The sequence below is a fragment of the Bubalus kerabau genome, chromosome 3 (genome assembly GCF_029407905.1).
Source record: "Bubalus kerabau isolate K-KA32 ecotype Philippines breed swamp buffalo chromosome 3, PCC_UOA_SB_1v2, whole genome shotgun sequence".
In the NCBI taxonomy this organism is placed as follows: Eukaryota; Metazoa; Chordata; class Mammalia; order Artiodactyla; family Bovidae; genus Bubalus; species Bubalus kerabau.
The window spans coordinates 15,305,282-15,317,564 of record NC_073626.1 but is presented as its reverse complement, the minus strand read 5'-3'; the positions used below and the strand labels follow the sequence as shown (position 1 = coordinate 15,317,564).

Here is a 12,283-nt window from a genome sequence, read left to right as displayed (position 1 = left end):
CAGACAAAGGGATGGAGTTTAAAACATCCTTAAATTCTGCAGCACAGTATCCCTACTGGTAGGGCTAACAGCAGTTCAGATAATGCAATGTTCACAGTTGGTTGCAAAATCAATGCACCATATTATCTGTCCTGAAATAGACAAGGGTTAAAAATGGAGGGATTGAGGCAAATTTACACACTGGAAAACTGAAGGGCTGTAAGCAAGATACAAAGAACTGGGACAAGATGGCAAATGCTAGAAAACCTAGGCAACATTAACTAAGGGTGAGGAAACAGAAACAAGATGTGCAGAATGACAAAAAAGGGGGCTTGAAATTCCCAATTCATTCTTGGTAATGTGGGACCACAAAAGAAATGTGAAAGTGGTCTTAAAGGAAACTCGTGGGATGGTGCTGAGGCTGCCGCCACGCTGTCTGGGTTGGTTCAGGTCTGTGTCAGCATGGAAATGAGCTGCTTTTCCTTACCTCCAGGTGCTCTAAAATATAGGGTGGATTGGTCATGCCCAGCCTCAGCATCGCTCCCTCAGGAATCACTTCAACCAGCTTCCACAGCAGGGCCGGGAGGCTGGAGCCAATATCTCTGCCGTAAGCCCCCGTGTCTTCACTGGTCAACCATATCTCACAAACACCCTCTGCAAATCAAAGGAGATAATTAACAAATCTGTTGCAGAGCCGTTTCCTTCATCATACAGCTGCTCACTCTTTTTAATGCAGGTTTTTTCAACACTATTATGCAGGCAAGTCTGGGTATTCAATTGCAGAGAAAAAGCAGCTTATCCCATGGTGGCACTGGGTTATTAAGTTCATTTTATGAACACCAGAGAGTTACAACAATGCTGTAAATTATCAGTGCGTCCTATGGAGTGATTAACATTCACGGCCAATCAGTTCAACCAATGCTTCCTCCAAAGCCCTTTGATCAAGACTGAGGCTTTAGTCCATCACAGAGGATACCTAGTTGATTGAACAGCATAAGCCCCAGAACTGAAAGAGTCCCTCCACAGAATAGGTACCATCAGCAGTTAACTCACTAATCAGTCTGTCAGCGACCTAAGGAAAAATATCAAGTGTAGTTAAAGTTGGACTCACAAATTATTCATCATGAGGTACCCACTTCTCCTGCAGTAACTATGCCAATTTGTTTTCTTTATTCAATTAAGAATAGAATGCATTGTATTGCTGCATTCAAAGAAGCGGGTCGCTGTAGGAACTAGGCATCTGTGTTGGAAAACCTGTTTACTAAAAATAGGACAGATTGCATCCTATTTTCCATCAGTTGGACTTTAGGAAAAGGTATCTGCATTTCCTTGCTACTGTTGTTATAAAGGATCCTGACTTCAAACATTACCGCTTGCAATAACAGTCTTCCAAAAATTGAAAGGAAATACTTTGGGATCACCTAGTATTATTTAAAATAAATAAAGCAGAGTTAGCAAGAGCCACCCAAGTTTGTAGGGCGCACAGAATGTTTCTGAAGGCATATTCAATTAAAGGATTAGCCTGTTTTATAAGCCAAATGATTCACAAGGCAAAAACAAACAGTGACAAGGGACTGTGAAATTTGCTCAGGCTAATGTGGTTTGTTGCTTCCGAAGAAACTCGACACACGCACAAGGCACACAAACAAATATGACAGCCTGAACCAAAAGTAGAAGTTTCTAGGAAGAGACTTAAAAATTAAAATTTTAAATTGTCTTTGGTTGACAGAAGAATCTAAAAAATACACTTAAATATTCCTAGCCAAGAGAGACAACAAATAAAACATATGGTTTCTATGTGAATGTGAACTTTAACAGAAAAAAGAAGCAAAAGAGAAAGATCTTCACTCTCTTTAATGTGTTACACAGAGGTGGAAAAATATACATGAAGTTACGATCTCCAGTCATAGCTCTTTCCATTAGAAGAAGAGATATATTTACTTTATCAACAAACTAATCAACCGACATAAAAACATATTAACTCTTCCCCACTTGATTTTCTTTCTCAGACAAGCACATCCTCACCCACACCCAGACAACATGGAAAACACAAGGACAGAAATAAAATTTAGTTTCCCCAAATTAAAGAAGACATTAAAAAAAAAGTTCCATTTTAAAAGTTAGAGATGTTTTTTAAACATTTCTAACACCTCATATATGAAAATCTGTAATGTTATGAATATGTCTTTTCTTAATTTAAATATGTTGTTTCAGAAATTAATAAACATTTGCTTAATTTTAATCATTTAATAAAAAGTTTTATCCTCAAAGTAAATAATCTGGCATATCCACAGGCTATCTTTGTGGCTCTATAATTTTATAAATATCCTCTGTACATAGAGTGTTTTTCTGTTGAAAAAAACTGGTTGTAATTAGTGGTATCATCTGTATTTTAACATGACATATGCCATCAGACACTGGACTCATACAACCATTTTTTTTTTTAAATCTTATCACAAAATCCACTCCAGGAAAAGAGATGGCTAAGTAACAACATAAACGGATTTTAAAACACTCTGAAAGAGGTTATAAAAACAGGACATTATCCATGATTTTCCAGTTACTGGCATTTGAGCAACACAATATGAATATTTTAAAATGAACAGAATAATTTTAATTTATAATTTTTCCATCCAAATGGTTCCATGTTATGCCTTATGTAGAGAGAGCAAGTTCCTGGAACAGTGCCTTGCTGTTTGCTAGATGAATATAGAAGGGGAAAAATCGCTATGAATAGGGTGGAAATAATAGCCACGCGGAAAACAGCAGCCAGCTCTTCAGTCTGCATAGGTGGGGACCAACAGCCCCCTGGTGGGCTGAAGCTTCAAATTAAATCACAGAAAGAGGAAGCAGCTGTAGCACTAAGTCAGCAACAACAGGAATAACGGTCTCCATGCCTCCAAGATCAAGGCTGCGAAAATGCTTGATATAATAGCAACCTGGTGTAAAACACAATGAAATGAGAAAACATGTGCAAAATGTGAAGTCCTTGGACTTGAGGAGAACTGTGCCTTGCTCATTCAATTCCCAACTTTGTCAAAGATGATTTTGCTCTTTATATCAGAAAGTTCAGGTTTTGGAAGGCGACCTTTCAAGCATTCATTCTAATGAGAATGCCTCCCACCGTTAGGACACACAAAGCCATTTCATAGCAAAGGTGAAGCTCTGTGGTGCGGAATCCCCGCCACTGAAACCCTGCCCTCTGGGAACCTTGTGATTATTCATAGTGCAAGCGGTTCCTGTCAGGTCAGCTTGCATATGAATTCACCAGGGAAACCCAAGGCTGCAGTCTGTAATCACTAATGGATATTGGGACGCATGCATGCTTCGAGCTGCACACTTAATTGGCTATACTTATGGACAGAAGTGCTTGCCTAAACAGCTTCATTCCTCAAGGACTTCAGTTATGAGCTCTATTCCTTTGCACATTCATTCCTTTATTCGTCCATCAAACAGTTATTAGGCCCTTACCTACTATGTGCCCTGCAGCTCTTCCAGCTCATGACAGATATGGATTCATCATTAGACTTCTGTGACCTGAGACTGGCTATTACTCAGGCGTTGGTGAGGGGACACTGAAAGACGCTCTGGGAACTTCATATACATCCCTATCAGTGGGGATGGTGGTGCTGGTGGAACACAGAGGAAGAAACGGAAATCAAGGGCAATCTGAGGGGCCTGAAGTGCATATGAGGTAACCCCAGTGACACAGAGCCAGTCTACACTGCAACACAGATTTTAACTAATACCGATACATGTCAGAAAAACAAACACATGGAAATGAGAGAGAGTTGGAGGCAGGAAGAACTGAGACAAGAGAAGTGAATCACCAATAAATCCTTCCATATTTATAATAATAAGTACATGAATAAAAAGAAAGTGGTGGGTAGAAACTCAGGAGACAGGAATGAGTCTTTTCTAAGCATCCATGGAGATATCTTACTTTTTTCCTAAAAATGACTTTTGTTCATGTTCCTTACTAATAAACACTAGGTTCATAAGATTATCTATCATCCTTTGGTTGTGTTAATTTTGGTTTTTAAAAAAAGCAGATACCAGGAAGAAAGGAAATGCATCTTATAAAGGAAAATTCTTTAAAAAGTTTAGTTATTGGAATTTATTATCATTTTACCCGAGTAATTACAGATCAGCTTATAGCTGAAATGCTCTTTCCCCTGAAGACAGAGCAACATCAACAGTTGGATTTTGATCTCTGCTCCCCAGTAATTTGAGATGACAGAGGATGGAAAAAGTAAAAGACGTAAAAAGTTAATAGTAAAAGAAAGATAATATTCTCAGTAACACAGTCTGAAAATAAAGAAAATCCTTTCTGAAAAACCAAACTTTGCCAAAATTCAATTCCAAAAGACATGACTCACTACAAATTTTCCTGTGTATGAGCTTCATTGTAATAAATTAAAATATGGGTGATGATTGATTTCATCTGATCAGAGAAGTGATATTTCTCTGGTAGCTCATGCTTTATCACTGGGAAAAATTTCCACGATCATGAGTTGTTTCAGTTATTCCATATGAGTAGTCTCTAAAAATAGAGACTATACCAATATAAAAACTGCAAATTGTGATGTTTTCTTAGCACTATATGGTAAGAAAATCAACATCAACTAAACATAATATCAAAAAACCCACCTCATGTGCAGAAAAGAGACTCCTCCTACACTGTTGGTAGGGATGTAGACTGGTACAAAAACAAAGTTGCCATATGACCCAGCAATTTCACTTCTGGGCATATACATCCAGAAAAAAACTATAACTTGAAAGATTCATGCACCCTTCTGTTCACTGCAGCACTATTTACCACAGCCAAGACATGGAAGCAACCTTTGTGTGTTCATCGGCAGGTGAATGGATAAAGACGGGGTACATAAATGGAATATTAATCATAAAAAAGAACAGAAAGCCATCTGCAGTAACATGTATGGACCTAGAGATTATCATACTAAGTGAAGTAAATCAGACAGATAAAGACAAATATCATATGATATCACTTATACCTGGAATCTAAAGTAAGACACAAATGAACTTGTTTACCAAACAGACTCACAGACATAGAAAACAAATGTACATTTTCCCAAGGAGAAAGATGCTGGAGGGAGGGATAAAGCAGAAAGTTGGGACTAGCAGATACAAACTACTATACATAAAATAAACAACAAGGGCTTACTGTATAGCACAGGGAACTATGTTCAATATACTGCTATGAACCACAATGGAAAAGAATATGAAAAGGAACACACACACACACACTCACGCACACATAGGTGTAACTGAATCACTTTGCTGTACACCAGTAACTAACACAACATTGTAAATCAACTATACTTTTATACTAAAAAAAATCACCTCAAAATCTGCTACACCTTTCTTCCTCAGAAGATGCATTCTGTCTCCCCATGTCCTATGCTCTCCACTACCAGCCTTGCCCTTCCCTTTCTCCTACAATTCCATTCCCCAGTCTTTCTCACCATCCATCCCAGCCTTCATGCTCCATTTTCTTCTCCATATAGGAAATATAGGCCAGTAGGGAATATGAATTAAATATACATTATTTGTTAGCTTTATTTGGCTTCCCTGATGGCTCAGCTGGTAAAGAATCAGCCTGCAATGCATGAGACACAGGAGACACAGGTTTGATCCCTGGATTGGGAAGATCCCCGGATCGGGAAGATCCCCTGGAGAAGGAAATGATGATCCACTCTACCACTCTCGTCTGAAAAATCCCATAGACAGAAGAGTCTGTACTACATTCTCTGCTCTTAATTCCCCATTCTTTCTTTTAAGGGTCACAGTGTATATGAACTAGACTTCTATGGGCTCTTTCTTCTTAAAAAATTATCTTGAAGAAAATTCAGAATTGAATATGACCCTCTGTTTAATCATATGAAAGGTCATGAAAATTGCTTCAATGGCAACATTTCTAAGTAATAATATACACAGGTAGCCTTCTATCTATTTAGCTAATTCATTTAAGAGTGAATTGGGCAATATAACTCCTTTGGTCCTTTCTAATCCTATTAGACACTCAGGGATCTTAAGTTTCCATTGAGATAAAAAGGGCTTGAGTAATACTTTTATTAAAGAAGCATCACAGCAGATCCAATCAAGGCTATCTTTTACAGAACAATGATTCATCATGGACAAATACCCAAACAGGTCGCCAAAGAAGATAGTTATCGATGAGCTAATTCTTCAATTATGTTTATACTGTTTTTGTAAACTTAAAAAAAAGTTTATTAGTGGCCTGAAGGTTTTTGCCCTGTTTTTATTTTGAACAGTGTTGAATTTCAAGAAAATTTTCAAGAGCAGTACAACAAATGCATGTACCTCTTTCACCCAGACTCAGGAATGACATCTTGTCACATTTGTGAACACTCTCTCCACATCCACAAATACAACTTTCTTTTTTTCTTCCTGAACCGTCTGAGAATTAGCTGCAGACATTAGGGTACTTTACCTCTAAATATGTCAGCACATAGCTTCTAAGATCAAGAACATTCTCCCTCACATTTTCACAATACAACCACTATGCCAGGCAAGGGGAACACTGGAGAACACTGCGGTCAGAACTCAATGCTTTGGCACACACTGTTCTCTCTGTCTAAAATACACCTCACTCTTCTTGCATAATGAACACCTCTTCCAGGAAACTTTGCTGACCCACCAGGCTAATTGAGATGCTCCTCTCCTGTGCTTCCCAGCATCTTGTACAAAATCCCATACCACAATGCATTATAATTACAGGTTTAACTGCTTGTCTCTCCTGAGAGGATGGAAGAATCTTCTGGACAGAGATGCAAAATCTTCCTAAATACATTTATGCCGAGGACCTATTATGGTGCCTTAGCACACAGGAAGCCCTCAATAAACTTTGGTTCCAATGAATTTAATTAATAAGATTGTGTTCAATAAAAATGAGTAATTAAGCTGAATCCAGCTAACATCTGAAAGTACCTCTTCCTTGCCCCCACATAGGCATATATAAACATATATGTATACCCATGGATACACGCAGAGTGTACGCAGTAATGTACCAGGTTCTGCACTAGGCAATGAGAAAATATCAAAATCAATTTTCTTTGGACACTATGAAAATGCAACTTGAATACTTCACATTTGTTGCATAGTTTAACTTCTAAGCAATCCTTACTTAGAGTTCTTATTACTGGATAGTGATTACAGGATACCATAGAAAGTGAATACAAACCATCTTTTTACTTAGAGGTGAAACTTCCCATGTACTTGTAAAGTCAGATGGACCAATTATCCATAAATTTACTAAACTTTAAAATGATCTTTTTAAGTGCTTTAACAATAAGAGTTAACAAAGAGACAGTATTTCCAGAGTACACTGACATCTGACTGCAGTCATACACAGAAAAAAAAGAATTGTTTGAATAGATTGACAATGTTGCTGCTAAATAAAAAAAAATCTACTTAATTCCTTTTGAAAGGTCATAATCATATAAAAATTGTTTATTTCCACACTTTCGTAAGAATTTGGAAATAATGGAAAGCTAAAACCAAACTAAACACCACAAAAGGATGACACGTTTTCTAAAAATAAGGCATCTGACTCCCCAGTCTCCAAAAATCTGCAATAAGCCTCAATGAGGCAGATTAAGTTTATCCTCTTAATACTAGTGTGTTCTGCTCCATACACGGGCTTTTAAAATACCCCTAGAGATAATACAGACAGCCGTGTCTATGAAAGGACCCTCTGGTGTTTCAATAGGATGTAGGGAGATGTTATTTTGTTTTTGTTTCTTTTTTAAATTATAGCAGGCTCCACTCCCAGCAGTCCAAACAGTATAGATAAAAAAGGGAGGAGGAGGAAAGAACAGACACCTGTAATGCAGGACCTAGTCTCAGAGAAGATTCATATGAGCTGATCACAGTAATGGGCAGAAATTTATCTGGATTCCAAGACAAACCAGAAGACCTACAGAAGAGTTTAGAGGGTAAAGGAAACTAAAAAGATTTGGTGTTATTTTGGCTACTGAACTCAATTACAGAATGAGGAACAAAGAGAACTTAAATTATTACAGAATAATTTTATGTAATTATTACATATAATCATTACAAAAATATTTATAAACAGAATGTTTTTATGACTAACATTTTTTAATTCTAAATGTCTTTCTCATAAGTGAACTCCACCAAACATCTGTAGTTAGAATCAGGGAACTTTTACTTTAAATATAAAGCTTATTGATATTTCAAGTATTTAAACAGCAAACAGAGTTTTCTATTTTCTAGAGTTTCTTATATTCAGCCTGTAGGTACATCGAGCAGGTATCTTAATACAAATACATCATTCATTCATTCAAACATTCTTTGACTCATCCTTCTTCTAGCAAATATCTGTTGAGTATTACTATGTGCCAGACACTGTTTCAGATCTCGAGATAGGTCTCTGCCCTTAAGAAATGTATTCAAATGAGAGTCAATAAACTGAGATAAAGAATATGTTGTCAAGTAAAAATAACTGCTAATAAAATGTCTGAAAGCAGGAACAGAGGAACAAGTGATACAGTGGTTGGGAAAGGATGCTGTCATTGTTGACAGGGAATAGTGAGGACAACTCAGGATGACATGAAATCTGAATGAACCAAGTAGCAAGCCCGGTAGACCAGCGATCTGAAGGAAGAGTGCTTGCAGCAAACGCACTGTAAGTGCCAAGATCCAGCACAAGCATTTTTACAGTTCCCAAGGGAGCACAAAGCTGTCAGTGTGGCTGGGGCAAAATGGGGAAGGGATGTGTGCTGTGAAAAAAAAAAAAAAAATTGCAAAATGGGAGCCACCGGTGACAACAGTTGCTGCAAGAGGCTCAAGCTCACTGGACGGAGCTAAGCGAGTGAATGTTACACATCCATAGCCTACGAACTATTGTATGCAGTGGATATGCAAGCTGGATATGATAATTACTAGCGAAAGCTCTCAATAACTCCAGGTTTTAAGATACTCTCAAACCTATGATCAAAAATATTCCAAACAGTTTGGGAATCCTCAAATCACTAGATTTGGCACATAAGAAGGGCCAGGACAAGAAGTAACAGGAAATGCCACTGTCCAGTCTTTGTCAAATTGCTTTCTTTCACTGTTTTTTTTTGAAGAAGGGAATTTATTACAATTGACCAAAATGCATGAAACAAGACTCATGTATTTAAATAGAAACAAGCAAAAAACCCAAGACCAGAAACACATTTATGCTTTCTAGTTGGGAGCACTGGAAAGAGAAAAAGAAAGTGGTATCATCCTTATATATCTGCTCCTTTTTCTTCGTCTTCCCATCCAACAGAGCCTAAGCAGCACTACTGGTTATAATGCTACTACCCCACCACTTAGCACCACTTAGGCTGACATCCAACAAACCAACAACCGCCACAGACTCAGCAAGCCTTCAAAGATGCTCGACCACTACAATGACTTCAGGAAGAAGGACACATAAGACTAAGTAAAATAGAATCCTCTCTTGTGTGGCAGGGAAAAAGAAAGGACAAAGAGGCTCGTGCTCAAAAATCTATTATCCACACACCAATTAACTATTATGATAAATAGAATAGCTGAGGTCAGTTTTATTCTTTTTTACTATAACTGGCAACTGACAAAAAAATGGGCTAGTTAAAATAGTCGGGAAGCATTACTTGTGCGCTTTCCAGGTGTAATATCAAAGAGATCAGAAGATATTTATGCTTTCTGCTGAGTAAAACTAAAAAAATGCGGGGGGAAGAGGTGAATGCTATTTTTATATAATGTAATGTTACAGTACAATTTTAGGACAAAAACATATCTAAACGTTTGGAAGTTGTATGGAGAAGTTGGTGGTTGGGCCTGGAGAAGAAGACCTATCAGAACAGGAAGGTCTGATTTTCATAATCAACTACTCTTCAATTTAAAATTTCTAAGAACAAAGCACTATAAACATTTGCACATGATATTAATAAAAGTTTTTAATATATATTATAATAGAATAACATATATGCCAAAGCCTAGCTCTGTAGCTTGACCAGTAATCAAAATTATATCCACCAACAATCTGCTTCTGTAGAGGAACGTATAATATCCAGTATGAACTGTGGACTCTGGCCATGTTAATGACAGCAAATAATTTTAATTAAAAAGAAATATTGTGAGGACTTCCATTTTTACACATGAAGGATTAACTGTAACAAGAATTGCCTTAATGTTATAAACAACTAGAAATTTTGACAAAATATATAAAACAACAATCATCAGACGAGGAGCAGAAGGCAGTGCAGGGCTATGATTTTTGAGAGAAGCATGTAAGGTGAGTCCTCTAACTGTCCATCTTACTGCCTGGCAGCATTTTCTAGGCCACAGAACAGAAAAAGAGAAGCAGATAGAGCCTAGTGATCTTTCCAAATTGAGGAGATGGAAACTGGAGTTCAGAGAGCTACCTTTACAGGCGCAAATATCATCGACAAGAAATGGTTCCCCTCAAGTTTCTCACTGAGAATGCATGGGAGGAAAAACTAAACCCCAAAGTTGGGTTAAGAGTCACAGAAAAGCATAAGACAAACAATTCCTCGAAGTCACAAAAGACCAGGAACAGTTTGTTCCTACAAGCCAAAAGAAAGACTTCAGAATATACAAATCACTGGATAGAGTCCTTACAAGGTTAACCACCTTAGGGGTAGAGAAAAAATTTGTGTTAAACTAAAAGCTGCTCTTATGTGCATTAGTTGCTCTGTTGTGTCCAACTCTGCGACCCTATGAGCTATAGCCCACTAGGCTCCTCTGTCCATGGGATTCTTCTGGGAAGAATACTGGAGAGGGTTGCCAGTTCCTTCTTCAGGGAATCTTCCTGACCCAAGGATAAAACCCACATCTCCCACATCTCTACTTCCTGAGCCACCAGGGAAGCCCCATAGCTGCTCTGCTGCTAAGTCACTTTGATCATGTCCGACTCTTTGCGACCCCATGGACTGCAGCCCACCAGGCTCCTCTGTCCATGGGATTTTCCAGGCAAGAGTACTGGAGTGGGTGGCCATTGCCTTCTCCAATAGCTGCTCTAGACCTATACTAATAGACCTGAAAAAAGACAGCCTCAAAAAATAAATAAAGCTAATTTCAAACTGCTGCTGCTGCTGCTAAGTCACTTCAGTCGTGTCCGACTCTGTGCGACCCCATAGACAGCGGCCCACCAGGCTCCCCCGTCCCTGGGATTCTCCAGGCAAGAACACTGGAGTGGGTTGCCATTTCCTTCTCCAATGCATGAAAGGGAAAAGTGAAAGTGAGGTCGCTCAGTCGTGTCCGACTCTTCATGACCCCATGGACTGCAGCCTACCAGGCTCCTCCGTCCATGGGATTTTCCAGGCAAGAGTACTGGAGTGGGCTGCCATTACCTTCTCCAAACTATTTAACTCTAAAACAGGATAAAGTCCAAAAAGAACACAACAAAATTCAAAATAATTTTCAAAATGCCTGGCATCTGAACAAAAATTACCAGGCATGCATATAACAAAATACTGACTATGGTATGATGTGGAGAAAAACATTAATCAAATGACACAGAGTCACAAATGACAGAGATGACAAAGTTAGCAGACAAGGACATTAAAATAGCTACTGTAGATGTCATTCACATGTTTGAAAAATATGAACATGATGAGAAAATAACCAGAAAATTTTAAAAGACTGTACTGGAACTTCTGGAGAAAAAGATCTAGTAACAGACACTAACCAAAATGAAGCAAAGAGGCACAGAGAACCCTGAGTATGAGCGTGAACAGAACAACAGTAAGCTGATTAATACATGCATAGAGTCCCTAAAGTAACAGCTGAATTTTTTTTCCAAATTTGATAAAAACTATAAAAATGTTAGAAACTCAATCAGCCTCAGTAGAATAAAGAACCACACCAAAGGGTATTATAAATTAATTGCTTTTTAAAAATAAAGAGGAACTTTTAAAAGCAATTGAGGATGAGGATGATATTATACACAGGCATAGATATAAAAATCACAGAAAACTTCTTGTTAGAACCATGCAATCCAGAATGTAATGGAGAAACATCCTCAAAATACTCAAACACTGAACTAGAATTTTGTATTCAAAGAAAACAGAAAAATATTTTTCCAATGATAAATAAGGACTTCAGACAAACAAAGCTGAGAAAATTCATTGTCAAGATTACTATGCATATTTAAAGCCTAGAGCAACCATGGGCTTCCCTGGTGGCTCAAATAGTATACCTGTGGCGGATTCATTTTGATATTTGGCAAAACTAACACAATTATGTAAAGTTTAAAAATAAAATAAAA

General features: G+C 37.8%; 1 protein-coding gene across 20 annotated transcripts in view; it reads right to left on the bottom strand.

Moving 5' to 3' along the window:
* Positions 1-12,283, bottom strand: part of CDKAL1 (CDK5 regulatory subunit associated protein 1 like 1) — a 777,071-nt gene that overhangs the window by 390,851 nt on the left and 373,937 nt on the right. For all 20 annotated transcript variants that reach the window (XR_008711390.1, XR_008711388.1, XR_008711389.1 and 17 more), the window contains one exon: positions 467-633. Coding sequence is in view for 16 of the 20 variants with exons in the window: in XM_055570761.1 (XP_055426736.1) it covers positions 467-633 (167 nt within the window). In the remaining 4 variants the exon portion in view is untranslated. The remainder of the gene's footprint in view (positions 1-466; positions 634-12,283) is intronic.